The 22560-nt window shown below is 48.5% G+C and overlaps 1 protein-coding gene across 2 annotated transcripts in view; it reads left to right on the top strand.

The window, feature by feature from the left end:
* ALDH1L1 (aldehyde dehydrogenase 1 family member L1) overlaps positions 1-22560 on the top strand; it is a 54446-nt gene that overhangs the window by 4343 nt on the left and 27543 nt on the right. Inside the window, exons 4-12 of one of the 2 annotated variants that reach the window (XM_075550791.1) lie at positions 1499-1600; positions 2475-2564; positions 3477-3614; positions 5958-6083; positions 9500-9591; positions 17936-18083; positions 19162-19281; positions 20439-20566; positions 21292-21442. In XM_075550791.1, the coding sequence (XP_075406906.1) occupies positions 1499-1600; positions 2475-2564; positions 3477-3614; positions 5958-6083; positions 9500-9591; positions 17936-18083; positions 19162-19281; positions 20439-20566; positions 21292-21442 (1095 nt within the window). The remainder of the gene's footprint in view (positions 1-1498; positions 1601-2474; positions 2565-3476; positions 3615-5957; positions 6084-9499; positions 9592-17935; positions 18084-19161; positions 19282-20438; positions 20567-21291; positions 21443-22560) is intronic. The other variant, XM_075550790.1, reaches the window with a different exon arrangement.

The following is a 22560-nucleotide window of genomic DNA, read 5'->3' as shown; positions in this document are numbered from 1 at the left end:
CCCACGTGTGTGTCAGAGAACTGCGCTCCACAGGGCGTCAATGACTGACTTTGCATAAGCAGTTCACGGAGTCTTCCTTCTGGTGGTGGACTTTGAGTTAAGCACGTTGACCGCTTCTCCAGTGACTCCTCCCATGGACGGTCACCACACTTGCTCTGATAATTTAGGAATAAACATGTAGGGGAGACGCTGAGGGACCCATTTGGTGTCATGCGGTCATTGTGAGCCCAGCATTGACTTTCTGCTTCTGTCCCATGCCTGGGTTGGCATGTGGATGCCATGACAATACTGGTCACAGTGGTTCTCCTTAGGAAAGGAAGCTTGGGCCAGGGTTCCGGAGAGTCAGAAATGACAGATGGCAGGTATAGGCGGCAGAGCAGGCTGCAGCTGGTGAGACTTGACCTCCTAGGTCAAGGAAGGCTCTGGGAGTGTGGGGTGTTTGCATCTGGGATGCTGCCCCTCCAGCAGCTCTGTGGACAGTTCAGCAATGAGGGAAGGCAGACTCCCACACAGCAGAGAGCACGCAGCCCCAGGTCAACTCTGCACTTGGCATAGGCTCAGTTCCACGCGGGCTGTCGTGTGTGCATGCATGTGTGTGTTGTGTGTTAAACTAGATGCTTCTTTGTTCCCTCCCCCCCTTAAGTCATGGGCAAAATAGACTTTCCTGAATCTTTAATTTGAGACATAAAGAAGGGGTCATGTGACTTCTCCCACCGCAGAAATAATGAACATTATCCTCAAGAGCTGCACTGTTCAGGTACAATAGCCACCGACGGCATTAAAATGAACTAAAAGTTAATTTAAATGAAAAATCAGTTCTTTCTTCTCACTCACTCGATTCCAAGATTCCAGTTCCTGCAGGTGGCCCGTGACTACTGCAGGTGGTTGTATGGGAGAGTGAAGATACAGAATACTTCTATCACCCGGGAAAGTGGTCTTGGACTACACGGATATAGCACTTCTGATTCTGAAATCACTTCGGAGTCTGGCACTCAGGGGGCTTCTTCTCGTAGGTTCTCCTTCATGGGGAACCCAGGTTTCTTCCCCTCTTTCTCTTATCCTGTCCTCACCACACTCCTGCACCTCCCTATAACAGAACCTGTTGACTGCTTCATTGCAGGCCTGTAAATGTGTACCTCTGATTCATCAAGGGCCTGGAGACCCAATCACCTTAAAAGACAGAAAAGGTTTCAGATAACAACATGAGCATGTTTATGTTCAACCTGCACAGGATTCTATAGTTTATGTAGTCCTCTAAGAAGATTTAAAATCTGGTGAGATGGGCTCACAGAACTCAAAATAAACTAATAATCCATGTCTCTCGTAAAATTCATTTTACTATGGGGCCAGATTAAAATGACCCCAGGCATAGGGGGGATGTCAGAGTGTCTTAGGCACAGTGCCAGGCAGACACATTCATCAAACTCAGGGTTGGGAAGGGAGAGCGAAAGGACCGAGTCTGAAGCTAGGGAGATGACGGCACCTGACCCCAATACAGGTTCAAGCCGTGAGACTGATTGCTGAGGGCAGAGCTCCCAGAATCCCGCAGCCTGAAGAAGGGGCCACCTATGAGGGAATTCAGAAGAAAGAAATGGCAAAGGTAAGTGCTTCCTGGACTCCCCTCCCCTGCAGGCTGCCTGTGGGGGGTGAGAGTGTCTGGGGTGGGGGGGCAGAGATTAAGGTACCAGCTCCAGGTCAGGAACCCCCTCCTGAAGCAGCTCGGCTCTGGGCTGGGTGGTGCTGCTGTGATGGTGGGAGGCCACACCGACAGGGAGGTCCTGGGCACAGCCATAGAGGTAGGAGCATGTGGCACCTGGGAAGAGAGTGGAAGGTCCTTCCGAGTTCTCCTTGTTGGTTTTTGGGAAGAAAAGGCAATTCCCAAGAGAGGGGACGGTAGGACACCCCTAGAAGGGTGAGGCCTGTGGAAGTGTGTGAGGGGCTCCCACACACTGAAGTAAAACTCCGCCTCAGTATCTGAAGTCGAGGGGTGAAAGAATTTGGTCCCTCAGTGCTAAAATAGACAGCGGATCTTTGAGAGCCCTAGTACACTGACTAAGCGCTCAGGTCAAAGGTTCTGGATGAGGCTCTCCTAGCCTTGTAGTTGAGGACAGACTAGGCGTGGGACCCCAAAGGGACAAGCCTGAGCACATTGTCTGGGTAGGACCTTAGCCATCTTAACACAACGTGACTGGCCCCAAATCTTTCTGCAATTCATTCATCCGTTGAGAGATGGAAGATCAGAGAGCACCCAGAATTGAGAGCACCGCCCCCCCCCCCCCCCTGCTCAAAGGAGGCCCAGCCCAGTTTAGGGACTCTGATCATCTTCAGAGAGGAAACCAAGTTCCCGAGACTCTTCCCGGGATGCCATCCACTGTGTAAAGGTCAGCACTTGGGGTGCAGATGGGTGATGAGCAGAGCAGCCTAGAGGATGGGGGAGGGGAGACTCCCTGAGTGCACTCCTCTGGGCCCTGCAGATCAATTGGGACCAGCCAGCAGAAGCCATTCATAATTGGATCCGTGGGAATGACAAGGTGCCGGGCGCCTGGACTGAGACCGGTGGACAGGTATGGCTACACTTCACGGGAATGGGGCTGGATGTGCTGGTGTGGCCTCACTGCTGTGAAAACACAAAGATGTGTGTGTACTGGTAGGGAAACAACCACTGCCTGGTGCCCAACCCCACTCCTATGCCCCCTACCCACCCCAGGACCTCCCAGACCTACCCACTCCCCAGTAGCTAAAGGGTTAATGCCCAGTGCCTCTCCAGTCCTTGGGTGCCCCACCAAGGAGTTGCATTGGGTGTCAAAGGCAGGCACTGGATCCTAGAGTCAGGTGACATCAAACCAGCTATGACTTTGACTTTGGCCCTGGACATGAGGGGAAGTGTCCCCAGGGCCAGGGATGGGGTAGTGGGCAGTGGGCAGGGGCTAGGAGAGCCCAGGTGCTAACAATAGGGAAACTGCTACTCGCAGGCTCTGGGGAGGAGCAAGGTCAGTGCAGTGTCGTGGTCTGGCTTGATTGAAGGTCAGCCCTAAGGCTGCAGGCTGAGCTGTAGTGTTCTGACCCTTACTGACCAAACTCCTGACCTCTCCCTGAATGCTTCCACTGCGCCCATTGTCCCCAAGAGGCTTACTTCCTTTGCTGTCACACGACCCTCTGCTTTGGTAAATCCATCTCCTGACCAGACTGGCCAGGAGAGTCTGCCACATTCCATGACCAATGACACTGAATGAGTTTTCTCCCCTGGTCTGTGGATCTGGTCTCAGCCCAAGGGAGCCTGGGGCAGCTAGTCATCAGCTCTCCAAGGCCATGATGGTGACCCAAGGCTCGGCTGCTGCCCTTGCTCCAACCGCCCCAGCATCGCCCTTCCCCCTCTCCCCCCACCCCATCGTCCTGACCCGAGCCACTCCGACTGGGCTGCCAGCCTCAGTGGCCTCCTTTGATCCGCCGCCTTTTGTTTCTTCTCTCCTTGACAGAAGTTGACATTTTTCAACTCCACCCTCAGCACGTCAGGTGTGGTGCCCAAGGGCGAAGAGTTGCCCATCCCAGGAGCCCACCGGCCAGGGGTGGTCACTGAAGTAGGACTCATCCTCTTTGGAAATGATGACAAGATGGTAATCACACATTGGACGCCTAAGCTGCCCACACCCCTCAGCACACTCCTGTCCTGGTCTCAGACCCCAAACAAAGTGTCCAGGCTGCTACAGAGAAAATGAGACTACGCACTCAGGGAGAGCAGATCTAGGCGTGTCCCTGCTCGGGGGTTGGCCTTGGCACAGGCTGCCTGACGTGCTTCCGAGAGGCATTTCTGTGACTGAGAGACTTGGGTCGCCTTACCCTCTTCCAGAGCTGGGTGCCCTGTGTGATTGTCATGCAACATAGACTCAGGGAGGTCTTACCAGGGAACCCTGGACTTGGGGACCTAGTTTTAGTTTAGCCTACTGCCTAAGACACTGGCTGTGGGCATTTAAACTCTGTGCAACAGACTCTTTGTTTGAGAATAGAGATGTTATAAAAAGTGCTCTAATACACTTGAAACATACATCCATCATGCCTGGCACATATCAAACTCTGTGTAAGTATTAGCAAACTGAAACTAATAATTATTATTATTATTATTAGACACTTTTTATGTGTCAAACACTATATAAAATAATTTACATGTATTCTATTTAATCTTTTCAACAACTCTCAGAGATATCTGTTCATGTTATTCTCATTTTACAGAGGAGAACATTGAAGCACAGAGTTTACTTAACTCACCCAGGGCCCTGAGCCATGTCCTTAGCCTTGGTCCTGAACTGTTAATAATCTAATACGCACTCTGTGCGAGCAAGGATTGAGAAGATCTGGGTCTTTGCTTCCTCTTTTATCAGATGCTGAGGACTTCGGGGTGCTTTTCAGAAATTCAGCCCCAGGGATCCTGCATCTCTAGCCAGCCACAGGGTGGGGGCCTTGCTTGGGGCTAGCATGCACTCAGAGTGGCACTCCTGGCCATGACTGGATGGTCCATCCGGCTGCTGGTGCTACCTGATTCCTGTCTCTGGGCAGGCTGCCTAAGAAGCAGCATCTCTGAGGAAGACTGTGTGCATGAAAGGAGGAAAGAAAAAGGCATCGGGGCAGCACCACATCTCCTCTGGATGGATGCATGCATCTGAACAACGGCGTCTTGATCGGATCTCCCTGTGTGTGGAAATTATCCTATCGCAGACAGCATTGTACTTCAAGATAGATCTTCAAATGTCCTTTTAGGGAAGTTAGCAGGCAACAATTCGGGTTTTAAAAAAAGTTCAGGACACGTTACAAAGCTCTTTTAGGAGAATAAATGCCCAAAGGCCATGAGCTCCAGCTCTGTAAGCTGGAGAACCCATTCCATAAATTAAGTGCCCGAAGACAAACCACTCCATAAGCCAGCTCCCTCCCCAGAGCCTTCACCTTTCCTTGCTCTCTGGGCTGGGAAATCTACCACCCATCTCCTGGCGTTGCTGCTGCTGCTCCTCCTCTGTCCCTCCTCTGGTGTCGAAGCTGTCCCCTAGAGCAGTCAGGTCCACTGCAGAGCAATCTCAGGTCCAGAGCTGTGCTCCATACCTGACTCTTGCTCCTAGTGAGATGCCCGCCTCCTGCTTCTGAGGTGGCTCATTGTATACCAAGCAGGATGGCAATCACCAGGAATCCAGTCAACAGTAGCTCCCATCTGAGTCCTAAGTGTTTCCCCCATATTCCCTGACCCAGACCCACCAGGAAACAGCCCTGGGGTGGGAGTTCCAGATGCTTTGGCTGGAAGAGACACATTAAGCAATTCACTGCACTGAACCCTGGCAGAGGTCATTGGGTGAAAGAGCTCTTAGGAACTTCCAGCTGGGTCTGATTGGGCTCTAGCCTACAGAAAACTGGGGGTGGGGTGGGGGGAGTACAGCAGCAGAGCCCTGTGTCAGGTAAGGAACATGGTTTTCCTCACTTAGATCATGTGTTGAGTATGCTGTTTTTCTAGCACCTCTCTTATCAGACATGGACATCGCCCCTGTCCACGATTCCCCTGCCTCTCCTTCCTACCTCGGTATTCCAGAGAGGTAGCTATGATGTTTGCCAGCTGTTTTCCTAGGACTTCAGGGAGATAATCTCTTGGATAACTTGATATTTTCTTGACTGTTTCTGATGAGTGTGCATCGCGTTTATAGAAAACAAAGTCATTGCACTTAAATAATAAGACACACACACACACAAATAACACTGGGGTGGTGAGTGGGGTCCAAGGGGAAAGCACACACCTTGCTTTTGTTGTGAAGTTTCCTTAGTCCTGTGAGCTCGCCTTTCTGAGCTCCTTTTGCTCAACTTTTTCCCGGATGCTATGATCCCACCTTGTGAAGCGGGTTGGAGATGCCAGCGGAGGGCCTTCCCACTAGGATGGCATCCTCCTTGGTCTGACCAGAGTCCCTGTGACATCTTTCCTTCCGCAGCTGCTGGTGAAGAACATCCAGTTCGAGGATGGCAAGATGATTCCAGCCTCGCGCTTCTTCCAGGGAGCAGCCGGGGAGGCCCTTGAGCTGACAAAGGAGGAGCTGCTTGTGGCAGAGGCCCTGAAGGTAGGCAGCGCTGCAGGCTGCGGTTTGGTTGGTAGGCTGCACGCTGCCAGGTCTGTTTGGGGGCGTCATGCTAGATGCCCTTGGTGGGCCAATGTGGTGCCGCGGGCACCTGGGTGAACTTGGAAATGCTTCCCCTCTTGGGGCTTCCTCTATTCCCTTGCTCTCTGCCTCTGGGGTCCTGGGATGCAGCCAAGCGGGTTCTAACTCTCCTAGGACCCTTTCCTGGGAGACCTGGAAACGAAAAGGAGGCACAGACTTTGTAATGAGTTCTCCTGGCCTTTTACCCCAACCCAGCCCTCATGTGAGGCCCACGCAAGGCCTTCCCCCTTCTGAGCCTTTGTCTTTGCAGTCTGAAATTGGGTACATGCTTACTTCCCAGAACTCATCCCTGACCCTTCCTGCTCCCCCGACCGTTTTCTGCTTCTTGGGGGGATTCCTTAGTCCATGAGGACACTGGATACACTTGCATTCATTCACATACTGTTTGCTTTTTTCAGTATTTAGTGAGCCCTCCTACATGCTGGGCTTTTGTAGGCTGAACATGTATGTCGGCTGAACACCGGCATTTCGATGATGGACCTCGCCCTTGCTCTCGTGGCACAAGTAGCCACGGAACCACCCAGCAAATGAACGGAACAAAGCAGACCAATGAGAAAAAGGTCCTGTGGGGCTGGGAGACAACTTCAGCAGGAGTGAGCGGGGAGGCCTGATCACACAGAGCTGAGACCGGAGAGGAGGGAAAAGATCAAGAGCAGTGAATGAACGCTGAGGGCCTGGAGAGAGACCTCTCTGGGGTGGAGGAAGCCACAAGGAAGGTGTGTGGCGGGTGCTGAGACAGGACAAGCTGAAGGGAGGTGACTGGGGTTGGACCCACATGCTTAGGTAGGATCAGCAAGGGAGGGGCATGAGGCGTGTGCACCGGGTCAGAGGAAGCCCCAAACGCCCTTACTTGAAGCGCAAATCTCCAGAAGGTGCCCTGTGCGGTGCCTCACTGGGGCAGCAGTGTCTTTGGTTTTTATGATAGCTCTGGGAAGTGGATGCTGTGACCGTCTGTCTGTCTTCCCCAGAGGAGAACGTGAAGGCCCAGGGAAACAATGGTGCTGGGGCTGGACCTCGACAGCTCTGCTCTTGACCATGACACTTCATTACCCTCCTGCTGGCTCTGCCTTCTAGCCATGGCTAGGCTTGGGGCTGTTTCAGCATCTGTGGCCCAGAGACAAATGAGGAGAGGTGGCCAGGTGTATGAGAGGTGGGCTGATCCAAGGACTGTGGTCCTAGTAGTGGTCATCAGGAAGGTCAGTCTATAGCTTTGTAAAGGGTGGCCCTAAGTGTCCCCAGGGCTATCCTTGCACCACCCTGAGCCATGGCTACCCTGTGGTCCAGGAATCCCGTGCCTTCTCAGCTTTCCTACAGGTTCTAGTGACACATGCCTGCTTCCTCCTCGCAACCCTCTAAGGGTGCCGGAATGGAAACACAGAGGCCTGTGAGCTGCAGGGTTGGCATTTGGATGGGAGCCGAGTGACTGGATGCCATGCAGTAATCAGTCACCCCATGGTGCCTCTGCATATCTGTTGTGGGGCCAGGCTCCCCAGAGCGAAGTCAACAGTATGCAGACCAGCAGTGACTGAGCCCCAAGAGCTAGGATGTCTGGCGAGTGACAGTCCCTACTTTCAGGGTTCCACGATGACTTCAGAGAAGAGGTATGGATGGACAAAGAGCAGCTCAGGGGTCACAGTGAGGAGAACCGGCCAGTATCTGATCCCTTAGCATGAGAGGAAAAATGAGGATGGGGTGGCTGATGCTGTAACAGGTCTAAATCCAACATCTTCTGCCTCCATCATGGCCCCCAAAACAGAGCAAGGAGTGCCTACCACTTAGAACAAGGGCATAGAGTGGCCCATGCCTGGAAACCCTGGCACGTGTGAGCTAGGGCCCCACGAGCTCCTCTCCAGACAAGCCTATCTGTGAGCCTGCCCAAGAGGAGTTGCCCATCTCTGACCTGCAAAGTGGCCTTGTGAACAAATGCACGGCCCACGGGGCTGAAGGAGTCGTACCCATCCACAGAACCAGCTTAGCTTTGACTTCACATTTCCCAGCCAATAGGGTCTCTTTGTCATCATGGGGAGGGCAGATAACTTGCCTTGGTCACAGGAAATGTGGTGCCTCAGCAAGGACAAGGACCAGCTGTCCTGATGACCTCCTGTTTCAGCCTGCAACCCAACCCATGCCTGACCTGCACCCCTATGAACCAACCCCCTCACCCCTTGCCCCGTGCCCCACCTTCCTGTTTATACCACCCCATGCCAGAGTCAGACTCAGCCCGTGCAGGTGAAACCCCGGGTACCATGTGGAGCCCAGGGCATTGGGTCTGCTGTCCTCAGCACAGTCATGTTCTCTAATCGCCGTGGCTAGCCTCCTGTTGCATTTGGGATTCCGTCGGTACACTGACTGGGTCCAGAGAGGCAGGCACAAGCCCATGGCCTCAAAGAGGTCTGCCCAAGGACAGCAGCCCTGGTATCAGAAGCCTGAGCTGCTCCCTTCCCCAGGGAGGGGCCACGTCAGGGCTGGAGGCCCCCCTGGGGAGGACTGGTATTATGGAATAGATAGGATGGCAAGACTCCATCTTACATTCTTTGGACATGCTGTCAGGAGAGAACAGTCCCTGGAGAAGGACTGTTTGGTAAAGTGAAGGGGCAACGAAAAAAGAGGTGATCTGACCTTCGTAACCTGCTGTGGGTCAGAGCAGACTCAATAGCACCTCACAACAACAATCAGTAGCATGGGCATGGTCATCTGACCTTTGTCACCTGCTGTGACACTGCCTCCCTCCTTGAAGAGCCTTGTAGACTCTTGTAGTCCGGGTAGACAAGAGAAACAAAATTCATAGACACTCCTATGTGTACAAGAAAGAGCTTTACATACAAGAGTAATTGAATATTGAGAAAACATCCTCTCCCAGTCCACATTAAGTTCATAAGTCTGATATTAGCCCATATGTCTGATACCAATCTATAAATTTCTCTTTGGACTCATGAAACACATGTAATGATGCTGAATGCAAAAAGATCACAGGCCAGCAGGTGGACGGTCTTGTGGATCCAGCAGCAGTGGAAGCATCTCAGTGTTGGCATGGGTCTCCATGTGAGTCCTCCAGCCCCAGGGCTGTAGCGTAGTCCATGTGTCTTGTCATCAGGAACACCAACCAGAGTGCATGTGTCCCACTTTTAGTGTGCTATTTATCTTCTTAGCTCCTCCAAATAAGGTCATCAAGCAGCGACCTGAGTGATACGCTAAATTCCACCCCTTCACGCTCACTAGTCTCAAGTTGGCACCAGATTATGTAACTAGCAGTTCACCCTGGACCTCAGCAGTCCCATTGTCAACCGCCACCCTTCCTTATGATCCTTGTGTTTCAGAGCGTCTGGCAGAGGATCCTCCCGAATGTCCTGCAGGTCGAGGACGCCACTGATTTCTTCAAGTCGGGGGCTGCGTCCGTGGACGTGGTGAGGTAAGGTCAGGAGCAAAGCAGCCCTCTTTCTGCTCCACTCTCGTGCAACTGCAGCATCCAGAGGCACAAGAGAGTTGCCATCTTTTCTTGGTCTAATATCGAGACAGTCCAGCAGGGTGAAAGCTCCATGTTAGACTGCCCGGTCAGAACTTCCACATTTATGATGACCTCTTCACCCAGGCCTGGTCCTGTGCTGAGCCATCCATGCGTGTCTCTGAAAACCAACAGGCATAGCAGCACACGTGATAGACACTGCCACACTGATCTTGGGATGTCACGTGACCTTGGCTGAACACACCTTAACATTGACTTCATATGACTGGTTAGGGCAGCCACAAACCCAGCTAGGTACAAAGGCAGGGCCTTAAGCCCCACCTCTCAATGGAGAAGTATCCATACATTTCCAGCTATGTGTTAAAAAGAAGAATTTGCTTTTCTTGCTAGTTTCTATCTAAAGTCCTGGGCTGGGAGTTTACTGATTCTGGTAGAGCCATGTACCCACAAATCGACTCACTGTATCTGTGCATTGATTGGCCATGTGGATCATGTGCCCATTTTGGGCACCCAGAATTAAGTCACTCACCTTCAGCCTACATGCACAGAATGAGCAGAGAAAGGTCTTGGGAAATGTGAGCATCAGAAGAAAGGAGCAGGCACCGGGAAGGGAGAGATAGGTGTGTATTGATCGTGTGGGGGATTAGTCTCTTTCCTTGTACTCCAAGAGGGCACACATGAGCCAATCGAAGAAGGAAGGGCTGTCGCTGAAATTGTGTACTGTGAAGCTCCAGAGAAGCATTCTTCACCATCCTCCTCGTTTCCATGACTTCCGTGGGATGGAGACCTGTGAAGGAGCAGAGAAAGGCACCGGCGTAAAGCTGAGAGCAGGGGCAGAGCAGGGGCTGTAGGTAACATGTAGGTGGAGTTTCAAGATGGGTTAAAGATATATAATGACAGGGGACTGGTGAGTAACATAAAGGAGCTCTGGTAGTACAGTGGGTTATGTGTTGGCTAGACTACTAACCACAAGGTCAGTGGTTTGAAACCCCCAACCACTCCACAGAGAAAGATGAGGTTTTCTGTTTCCAGACAGATTTATAGCCTGGGAAACTGATGTTAGAATGGATAGCTGGAATCACTAATGTGTTTGCAGTCAGCTGCCAAGAGCCCTGGTAGCTCTTCTCTGTCCTATAGAGTCACTAAAAGTCAGAATTGACTTGATGGCAGTGTTTGCTTTTGAGTTTGGGTGGATAACATATAGGTAAGATTACATGATTGGTGAAAGGTGCATAATTACAGGTATACACACTATTCAGTTAAGTACAGACTCAACAAGACAATGGCAGGGTAAGTTTTACTGGGATTCTGTAATTAAAATAGTTTTCCTGTGCATATTTGTTCCTGGAGCATCCGCTATGTAGAAGATTTATTGATAATGTGCATCAAGGCTTTCTGGCAGAGGCTGTCGCAGCTTGCATCTACAGAGCAAAGAGAACGACCCTCTAGAAATAGCTTTGCCATTTTGAGTTTGCCAGACGAAGGGTATGGGAAGCTGGCTTGAAAACACAAAAGTAGGCATGTTAACTGATGTGAAGGCAAAATATGGTACAACTGCAGGGAATGCTATAGACTGACATGTACAATCTATTTGAAGGAGCTATTGAGGTTAATGGTGGTATTGGGGTATGAAACAGTAATCAAATACTAGAATATTTGGTAGAACTGAATTTTTTTTTCATGGATTGCTATTGAATGACAGATCCAACATTCAGTTAGGATGGCTGTGCTAGTCGCTGATTTAATTTAATAAAAGCATTTTTGCTACAAAGTTTAGAGAAGCCTGTGGATTGCAGTCCACCACTTGACTGTCTGTTTGTTAGTTTGTGCTGACCTGCATGTTGCTGTGCTGCTGGAAGCGATGTCACTGGTAATTCAAATACCAACAAGTTCCCCCAAGACGAAGAGGCTTCAGTAGACTTTCCAACTATGAAGAAGGAATAAGCTGTCCGTTTCTATGAATAGCAGCAGAAAATGATCAGATAGAAGCAGGAAGATGACCCCTGTGGATTGGAAGGCAACTGAAAAGATGAAGAAAAATGCCCTTCTTGAAGTTGAACCCCCCATAATGAGGTGGTTGGAGAAGAGTTGTGGGGACCTTCATTTGCTGATGGGCCATGACTGAAAATGAAATGAAACAGCTGCAAACATCTATTCATAATTAGAGCTTGGAATGTACGATGCATGAATCTAGGAAAGTGGAAATCACTTAAAAATGAAATGAGCTGCATACAGATCTATATGCTAGGTATTAGTGCATTGTAATGGATTAGTATTGACCATTTTAAGCCAGAAAATTGCATGATTTACTGTGCCGAAAATGAAAAATTCAAAAGGAACAGCATCACATTCATGGTCACAAAGGACATTTCAAGCCCGTTCTTGAAGTGTAATGCCGTCACTGAGAGGAAAATATCCACACTCATACAAGGTCATCTAGTCAGCACAATTCTTCTTTTACGTGTGCCCTAACCACTAAAGCCAGTGATGAAGGAATGAAAATTTCTACCAACGTCTTCAGGCTGAAATGGATCAAACAGGCAATCAAGTTATGTGGGTAATTTTGTTTAATAAATCATTTTATTGGGGCTCTTACAGCAGTGCTTGGTAATTGTTGGTGATTAGAATGTGAATGCTGGACACAAAGAAGGGACAATAAGTGGTAAACGTGGTCTTTGTGGGGATCACATGTTATAATTTTACAAGAGCAATGACTTCCTTATTGAAAATGGCATTTTTGTCAGCAACATACATGGGAACTACACATATGGATATCTCCAGAAGGAATTCACAGACATCAGCTTGACTGTGTCTGTAGGAAGAGACAGTGCAGAAGCTCAGTATCAGCAGCTAAAATGTGGAACAATCAGCTGTTCATTTGGAACTTCAGGTTGAAGTTGAAGAAGATGAAAACAATTCCACAGGAGCCAAACTATGACCTTGGGGATATCCCACCTGATTTTCAGAATATCTCAAGAGCAGATTTGCCTCATTGAACGCTAAGGATAGAAGACCTAATGAGCTATGGGATGCCGTCAAGAAAAACACATATGAAGAAAGAAAGAAAGAAAGAAAGAAAGAAAGAAAGAAAGAAAGAAAGAAAGAAAGAAAGAAAGAAAGAAAAAGGATCAGAGTGGATGTCAGAAGAGACTATGAAACCCGCTCTTGATCTCAGTTAAGGCAAATGGAAGAAATAACGAAGTGAAAGTTGAACAGAAAACTTCAAAGGGCGCTTTGAGAAGATAAAGTAAAGTAGTATAATGAAACATGCCAAAGACCTGGAGTTAGAAAACCAAAAAGGACTCATATACACTCTCTCACTCACTCACACACTCACTCACTCACTCACTCACTCTCTCACTCACTCACTCTCTCACTCACTCACTCACTCACTCTCTCTCACTCACTCTCTCTCACTCACTCTCTCGCTCTCTCACTCACTCTCTCTCTTACTCACACACGCACTCACTCACACACTCACTCACTCTCTCACTCACTCACTCACTCTCACTCACTCACTCTCTCGCTCTCTCACTCACTCTTTCTCACTCACTCTCACTCACTCACTCACTCACTCACTCTCTCTCACTCACTCTCTCTCACTCACTCTCTCGCTCTCTCACTCACTCTCTCTCTTACTCACTCACACACGCACTCACTCACACACTCACTCACTCACTCACTCACTCTCACTCACTCACTCTCTCGCTCTCTCACTCACTCTTTCTCACTCACTCTCACTCACTCTCTCACTCACTCACTCACTCACTCACTCACTCACTCTCTCTCACTCACTCTCTCGCTCTCTCACTCACTCTCTCACTCACTCTCTCTCACTCACTCTCTCGCTCTCTCACTCACTCTCTCACTCACTCACACACGCACTCACTCACTCACACACTCACTCACTCACTGTCTCACTCACTCACTCACTCTGTCACTCACTCACTCACTCACTCTCTAAGAAAAAAAAAAAGAAAGAAAACCAAAAAGGATGAACATGTTCAGCACATCTTAAATGGGGGTGGGGGTGGGGCTGAAGGAAAAAATTCCAGCCTCAAGTTGCAATATTGAAAGACTCTGTGGGCAAAATACTGAATGATGCAGGAGACATCCAAAGAAGATGGAAAGAGTACACAGAGTCACTGTGGCAGAGAACCAGTCCACGGTCCACCATTGCAGGAGCAGCCTTTGCTCCAGAGCCACTGGTGCTGCAACAAGATGTCTAAACTGCACTGACGGTGTTAACCACAAACGAGCCGTCAGGACTTGATGCACCAAGAACGGAAATGTTTCAACATGCTGATGAAGCACTGGATGTCATTCAACTAGGTCAAGAAATCTGCAAGACCGCTACCTGACCAACCGACTGAAAGAGGTCCATATTCGTGCTCATTCCAAAGAAAAGTGGCCCAACAGAATGCTCAAATCAGAGAACACTATCATTAATATCACCTGCAAGTACAGTTTTGCTGAAGACAATTCAACAACGATTACAGCGGTACATTGACTGGAAGCTGACAAGAATCCAGACTGGATTCAGATGAGGTTATGGAACAAGGGATAACGGCTGAAGTTAGATGGATCTAGGTTGAAAACAGAATTCCATAAAGATGCTTACCTGTGTTTTATTGGCTATACAAAAGCATTAGACTTTTAAATCATAGCAAACTATGGATAACCTTGAAAAAAAAAAAAGGCAATTCCAGAACACTTCACCGTGCTCATGAGGAACCTAACACGGATCAGGAGGCAGTTGTGCAAACTGAACAAGGGAACACTGCGTGATTTAAAATCAAGAAAGATGTGTGTCACAGATACATCCTCTCATTATACTTACTCAATCTGTATGCTGAGAAAATCATCAGAGAAACTGGACTATATGAAGAAGAACATGGCATCAGATTTGGAGAAAGCTTCATGAACAACTTATGATATGCAGACGACACAACTTTGCTTGCTGAGAGTGAGGAGGACTTGCTAATGGAAATCAATGAAGATCAAGGATTGCTGGGTTACACCTTAATGTAAAGAAAATCTAAACACTCACAACACCGATAGGGTAACATCACGATAAAGACGGAAGCTGTCAAGGATTTCATCTTGCTTGGATCCACACTCAATGCTTATGGAGGCAGCAGTCAAGAGATCATTGGGTAAATCTGCTGCACAGATCTCTGTAAAGTGTTGAAAAACAAGGATGTTCCTTTGAGGACTCAGGTGTGTCTGGCTCAAACCTTGGTATTTTCAATTGTCTCATATGCATGTCAAAGTTGGACACTGAATAAGGAAGACCAAAAAAGAATTAGTGAATTTAAATTATGGTGCTAGTGAAGAATAGTGGACGTACCATGGCCTGTCAAAAGAGCAAACAGATCTGTCTTGGAAGGAATACAGCCAGACTGCTCCTTCGAAGTGAGGATGGTGAGGCGTTGTCTCACATACTTTGGACATGGATCTAGAGAGACCCGTCTCTGGAAATGGGTCCCCTGATCGGTAGAAAGGAAGACCCTTGATGAGATGGATTGACAGGTAAAATCTTTCTGGGTCACTCACAGTTTTATTATACTTGTTTTTCAGATGGAATAAATTTGAATAACTTAGCCCTCTGTAAATTAACAGTGGCTGTTAAAAACGGGCTCAAACATAGTAAGGATTGTGAGGACTGAGCAGGAATGGGCATTGTTTCGTTCTGTTGTGCGCTGAGTCGCTCATGTAACAACATGGAGAGTAGTGAAAGCTGATCTAAGAAGGGCTTCATAGTGGAGGAAGATAGCCCTCCCCAGCCCCAAGTAGACAGCAGCAATAAGCATGCAAATTATAGCAACGATAGATAAATTCCTGGAATTTGCATATAAAAGCCCATTAAAATGCCTACTAAGGATAAAAAAAGTAGTAGCTATGCTAAAGAAAAGCAAGTATAAGACAACTGTGAGGTAACCCATAAAAATTTTACCCATTAATAAGGCCTCATCGGTAAAATAGAGCAATTTCAAAGATAATTAGTATCAACCATAAATCTATAACTTAAATAATTTCCATCTGTTGGGAACAAGGCCACGAACTCTAAGAACGTGTCATTGGCATAAGACAGCAAGCACAAGACAAAGAAGCATACCAAGTCCCACGATTTTATCTTCACTCGTGTGATCTTGTGCTGTGTTCTTGGGTGCAGTCTACTTCTCATGCAGTCATCTGCTTTGGGCTGTCAGATCAGGTGATTATAAATTTAAGCAGTCCATTCAGGAACCATGAGAACGCCGTTTGCAGAAGGCAATGGTTGGCAGTGGGAACCCGAAATCCATTTGCAGGTCCCTACCTGGATGAAGCCTCAGGTGAATTCCCTCTGACCATAGCTGAAGGATGTGAGTATCAGACAGAAGCTCAGTATCATAAACTCAATTGTGGAGGATGTAATTGAGTTAACATGGATACCTGATCAGTTGATCTCCCTTTTGGCTAATTTAAACTTGTTCTACTTTTTAATACTTCCTGCTTTTTTCTCTATTGGGGTGTTTTTTCCTCCCCATTTATTACTGTTTTTGGTCTTCTTCTTTCCCTTTTGGTGTTTTTCAGTATACGAAGTCCATGATGGATGAAGCTATAGAGATAGTAACTGGATTCGGGGCTTATTAGGGACACGGTGGTGGCAGTGAGGAGGGTAAGGGTAGAGGGAAATGGGGAGGTAATAATTACAAAAGGGGAGAAAATGTTCTGGAACTGCTTGCGATGGTGATTGTACAACTCTCTTCAAACGACTGAACTATGGACGTGTATGATATATGGACCATATGTCAATAAAACTTAAGAAACAAAAGCAGGAGAGGGGGAAGGCAAGTGGTCTAAGTGCAGAGAAAAGCAGGCACCAGCTTCCAAGAGGCCTCTTCCAGTAAAATCAGACAGGATGCTCTTCAGTCCCTTAACACTAGGTTGTGGCAGGACATGGAAAGTGTTATCTACGGGGAAACCCATTAAACATTCAGGGTCCAGAATTTTTATTGGTGGCTAGTCACATGGGTTCTCTTCGCCTAGTACAATACCAAAATACCAGAAGTTCCGAAGGAAAGCACTGCTCATCCTAAGCCACATTGACACAAACATTCCAGGCACACTGAATGGCCCTCCTCAGTTTGGGAAGTTTGATCTCCGTTTAGAGAACCAGTCAAGTTTCCAGACACCAGCCAAAGGCCAACCTTCCCAACCCTTTCTACGATCAGTGTCAGACCTGCTGGGAGTGCTTTTTCCCACAGGGCTCTTACTGATGTCCCCAATTCTAATCCATCAGGACTCTTATTTTTAATAGCTTTATTGCAGTATCATTGACATACAGTAACTCCTACCAGTATCTGCTTAACATTTTAAGAAACTGCCTGCACGCGTGCCAAAGTGTTCATACCGCTTCCATTCCCATCAGCCGTGTGCGACAGTTCTAGCTGCCACTGTTCTTCCCAGAGGAGCCCCGGTGGGGCAGCGATCAGTCAGTTGAATGCCTCCGTCACTTGGAGGGAGAATTTAAGACTGTCTATGCTCATAAGGAGCTGAAGTCTTCGAAACCCAATGTGCTAATCATCCTGTGTCCTGTGAGTCCTTAAGCGTGAGGACCAGCCCTGCGGCAGTGCGTCAGGGGCTTGGTGCTTAGTTACTTCTTCATTAGCACTGGGTACGGTCAGCTTTCTGAGACAATCTAATTCTGTTTTTCTTGCATTTTAAAGATGTAGTTTTTCTTATATTTTAAGGTCGTTTTTCTTACGTTTTTATTTGAGTTGCTCATTTTCTTAATATTGCGATATGGCAGCCCTTTATCGATTCTGAATAAGAATACTTTATTAAGTATGTGATTTGCGACTGTTTTCTCCCAATCTTTGACTTATCCTTTTCTTTTTTTAAAAAAGTGTCTTTTGAACAGTAGTAATATTCCAATAATTATTCTTACAAATAGGTGGCTTGTCTCATTTATTAGTCACAAAATATTAAGATACTGTGACTATTTGTTTCTAACAGGTAAAGAAACAGGTTCAAAAGAGTTAGTCACTTCCCCAAGGTCACAAGCTAATAAATGGTGAAGCCATTACTTGAAATCGGGTCATGGAGTTCATGTCCTTAGCCTCCATGCCGATTCCAGGCAACTCTCCAAGATTACATGGTAGGATGTGGTTCTCTGGTCAAGTTTGTTTGGTACTACTTCACTACCACAAAAATGAAGGGGGTGCGGGGGGGGGGGGGATGGAGCGATTCACTGCAGCTCTTTCCAATCCCCACCCAACCCCCTTTTCTATCCTCTCTCTTGCAGAATGGTGGAGGAAGTCAAGGAGCTGTGTGAGGGGCTGGAATTAGAAAACGAAGATGTGTATATGGCCACCACCTTCGGAGACTTCGTGCAGTTGGTAGTGAGAAAGCTGCGAGGGGAAGATGATAACAAGGAACAAGTGATTGACTATGTGAGTCCTGGGTTCCTTCCGCGTGGGCTATGCACCTGCAGTGACACATGAGGGAGGCTAGGAGTTCAGGAGCTAAGACCTCATGACCACACACACACCCTAAACTCCCCAAGTTTCCCTGGCAACCCAGGCTACTGAGGAGACCAAAGTAGTTGGACAAACTCTACTGGGGAAATTGCTGTGTCATGCTCAGTGTGTGGCTCAAATTCTGAGTCCCAAGACATGAAACAAGGCTATTAAAAAGAGGCTCTGAATGGCCAAGGAGGAAAATAAATGATTCTATACATTTGATTTTTATACACAAAAGTGTGATGAAATCATTGAAAATCTGTTTTTTAAACAAACTCTTGAAAAATCTTCCCTTGGGCTATTTTGGTAGGTTACCAAGGGATTAGCTTGGGGGTCGCTTGTTTGGTAATTGGAAGCAAAAGCAGATGGAGGATATACAGGTGGTCTTGGTGGACCCTATGTTGTCCTTGGAACTTGGGGAAATGACCAATGAAGAGATTTCAGGAGGGGAACCAGTTTTCTGCATTCAGCATGGACATGCGGTGGCACCAACCTTGTTCCTTGTTCCTGCAACTCAGTAGGCGAACGAGTGCACTGGCAGCAGGTCCTCTCCAGTTAAAGGAGACTTGCCTGGCACTTGCCTGGCACTGCTACCTTTCTGGTGTTAACCCCTTGATCCTCACTGCACCCCGGCGATGGGGCCGGACAACCAGCCTGTGGTCACAAGGAGAGCAAGCTGCGCACCGTGGTACTACTTAGGCAGCATTTGCTCTTCAATATGACTTGTCACGATCTTTCCCACTTTGCTTCAGCGACTCCCCAGGGTGACATCAGCAAAAGAGCTGGGGGGAGGCGGGGCTTATTCCTTAGCCTCCTGGCCTCTGTGTGTGTGTGTGTGTGTACATAGTTAGATAGATGATAGACAGATATCCACTCGTGTGCACGTGTGTGTGCTCCTGCTGTGGGCTTCATCGTGTGCCTGATTGTGTACCCATCCCCATGTGCTTCTGCATGCCTGCGTACCTTGTGGTTCCAACATCCCACCATCGATCAAGACTTTTTCTTCCAGGTGGAAAAGACAGTGAATAAGCTGACCCTCCGAATGCCACACCAGCTCTTCATTGGGGGGCAGTTTGTGGATGCTGAGGGTGCTAAGACTTACGACACTATCAATCCTACAGATGGGACAGTGAGTACCAGCCCCGGGGTTCCCCTCCTGCCAGCAGAGCCTGGCCCAGGGATACTCCTGCATTGATTTGTGCTTGTGACATGGACACAAGCCTCCCACCCTCCCTGGATTTTGAGAAACTGCCTTTCACTGTTACAGAAATAATAGAGAGGTGAGGGAAGGAGAGGAGGAATTTTCAAGGGTGCTGAGCCTGTTCAGCGACTGGGAGAAGCATTAAACCTCCCAAAGGAAAAAAAATGAAGTTCACTCGGCTCCCTCCCACCCCATCCCCCCACATTTCACAATAACCCACCAGGAACCTGTTCTACTGTCAGACAACCCTTCCTTGAATTAACTCCGGTGTCTTTCAAACTTTCTTGGTTGTGGCCCCCAGTATTTTATGTCATGACCCAGTACATACACATTCAGGCCCACACACAGGTGTATCTGAGACAAAACATACTCTCACAGATGTGTTCTGATCTTTCTGCATGCAGACCTGGGCTAACATATGTCCCTCGAGGGTTCCAGGGGGTGGGGAAGTACACAGTCAAAATCGATACTTTGAGGGGAATGTAAAGAAAGAACACTTTGAAAAGGTATGGAGAAGGTTGGGTTTAGAGACGCAAATTAGATGGATGAGTGCCTTCAAGGATGGGACAGTAGGGAGCTGTCACCCCATCTGGGACCAAAGTGGCAATTGGAGGTAGTAGCGACTAAAACCCAGTAGCCTTAGAGTGAGGGACGTCCACCTTTGGTAGCAAAACACCGCCGCTCCCTGGCCGCCAGCAAGGGGATGACACAGATTCCATGCACTGGCCTCTCTCTGGCCCAGTCTGACAAGTCCTTGTGTTCACGGGCATGGAGGAGAGGAGGGAGAGTGGACCTAGGGGGCTCAGTACACTAGTCTAGAGGGCCTTGAATCTCTTGTCTACTTTGTTTAGGGGGCGGGGCAATGGTTCTTCACTAAATTAATGGGTTCCACTATCAGTTTGAATAACACCGAGAGGGTCCTTAGCCTCCTCACTGTGGCCTGAGCCTGTTTGGACCTCAGGGAGGATAGGAGGAACCACAAGCAAACCCTTTCTGAGACCCTTTGGTTGAGGGAGCCATCCCTACCCTCCGTCCCTGGAGTTCACAATCTTACAGGAGGAGGGTCAGTGTCTGCTCCCTTGCAGGTCATCTGCCAGGTGTCCCTGGCCCAGGTTTCTGATGTGGACAAGGCCGTCGCTGCGGCCAAGGATGCCTTTGAGAATGGGTTGTGGGGGAAAATCAATGCTCGAGATCGGGGACGACTCCTTTACAGGTAAGAGCCCAGCACCCCTCGGTCAGTCATCTCCACCGTCGATGATCATCTCGATCAGCACCCCTCGATCAGTCATCTCCATCCATATGCAAGCCTGGATCGGGCCAAGAAACCCCGGGGCTTCTTGACAGAGCAGCCAGAGAACCCCCAGCCAAGGAGACTGACTCTGAGCAAGAGGTTGTGAACACAGGAGGGATGTATTGCACCTGTCGGGGTGGTGGGGGGAGGGGGGAAGTGGAGGGGCTGCTCTGGAGAAAGGCTCAGCCACGGTGGAGGTATAAAAGTGAGGGTGGGGGGCAGCTGGTTAATAATCCTACAGCTCCTGGGTGCAGACCCAGTCTGGCAGAGCTTCAGGATCTGGTGCTGAATGTTCCATTTGCATTTTCTACTAAAGCACATAAGAGCCGGGTGGTGTCGCGGGTTACGCAGATGTGGTTGGTGCTTGGGAGATGTGCTTTGTCTGAGTTAAAGCTTCCAAAGGTGGGAAGGGCGACCTCTTTGAGGTGGTGAATGACACCTCTGCAGGCGCCTTTGTAAAAGATAACATAAAGTACCCGCCCCCCACCACCACACACAAATAGGAAGAAGAAAGTGGAGTCCAAGCGCATGTGATTATCCCCGGTGGGCAGTTCAGGGATGGTTAGCACATCAGAGTGCAGCCGAGCGAGGACAGAGGGCCAGGCTGACTAGACCTTGACTGAAGGAGAGACTGAGTGCCTTTTCAGGTTGGCGGACCTAATGGAGCAGCACAAGGAGGAGCTGGCCGTCATTGAGGCTCTGGACGCAGGTGCGGTCTACACGCTGGCCCTGAAGACCCACGTGGGCATGTCCATCCAGACCTTCCACTACTTTGCCGGCTGGTGTGACAAGATCCAGGTAGAGTCCCGCTTCTTCCGACCCTGAGGGAGGCCATGCAGGGTTGGGCCCTCCGGAAGGGAAGCTCCAAAGGGCTGTGTTTGAGTTTCCTACTTCTTCTGTACAAAGGGCCACACATGGGGACTGAGTCCAGGGAGCTCTGGGGGGCCACGGGCAAGCACTCCTCTGCTAACTAGCAGGACCCTGGTCAACGGCTCCACAGGAGACAGATGTGGCACTCTGCTCCCGTGGAAACCCCAGGGGACAATTCAACTCTGTCTGGTAGGGCTCCTATGAATTGAATTCGACTCTCTGACAACGTGTGAAGGGGCTTAGCCCAGCACTGCTTTAATAATTCATCGCTCTGCAGGTGGAAAGCCCAAGCAGGTTTGGGAGGTTCCCAAGGACAAAATCCAGGTGTTGGCCCGTGGGCTCCAATGTAGTGACTTTGGGACGTCTGCTTCCCACCCCATTCAAGGGTTGGTAGGATTTGGAGGACTGAGGAGCCGTTTCCTTGATGATTCCTGGCTTGAATCTGTCTCCCGTCCTTGCAAGTAATACCCACTGTACCCCATCCACCCCCATTTATTGATCTTGGATTCAAGGTCTTTCTGAATTCGTTTTTTTCTACCACCCCAAACAGGGGAAGCTATTTGTTTGTTTGTAATGTAATTCATAGTTTAATTTCCCAACTATTGCTTCCATGTGTATTGATTTTGGATCCCAGAAAAATAAGATATTTAACAACTTCCGCATTTTCTCCATTTATCATGATGTTGCTTATTGGTCCAATTGTGAGGACTTCTGTTTTCTTTTATTTTTTCTTTTTTAATTTTATTTTTTAATCACTATATTGGGGTCTCTTACAGCTCTTACATCCATTATATCAAGCACATTTGTACATATGTCGCCATCATCATTTCCAAAACATTTTCTAGTTGAGCCTTTGGTATCAGCTCCTCTTTTTCCCACTCCCACCCCCATCCTCCCACCCTCATGTATCCTTGATCAAGTATATATTGTTGTTGTTATTTCGTATCTTATACTGTCCATTGTCTCCCTTCACCCACATTTCTTTTATTCATACCCTTCAGTGGGAGGGGGCTATATATCCAATCTTGTGATGGGTTCCCCATTTC

This window comes from Tenrec ecaudatus, chromosome 5 (genome assembly GCF_050624435.1).
Source record: "Tenrec ecaudatus isolate mTenEca1 chromosome 5, mTenEca1.hap1, whole genome shotgun sequence".
NCBI classification, from domain to species: Eukaryota; Metazoa; Chordata; class Mammalia; order Afrosoricida; family Tenrecidae; genus Tenrec; species Tenrec ecaudatus.
Note: the sequence above shows the minus strand (reverse complement) of the source record. Positions and strands in the feature narration are given on the sequence as shown.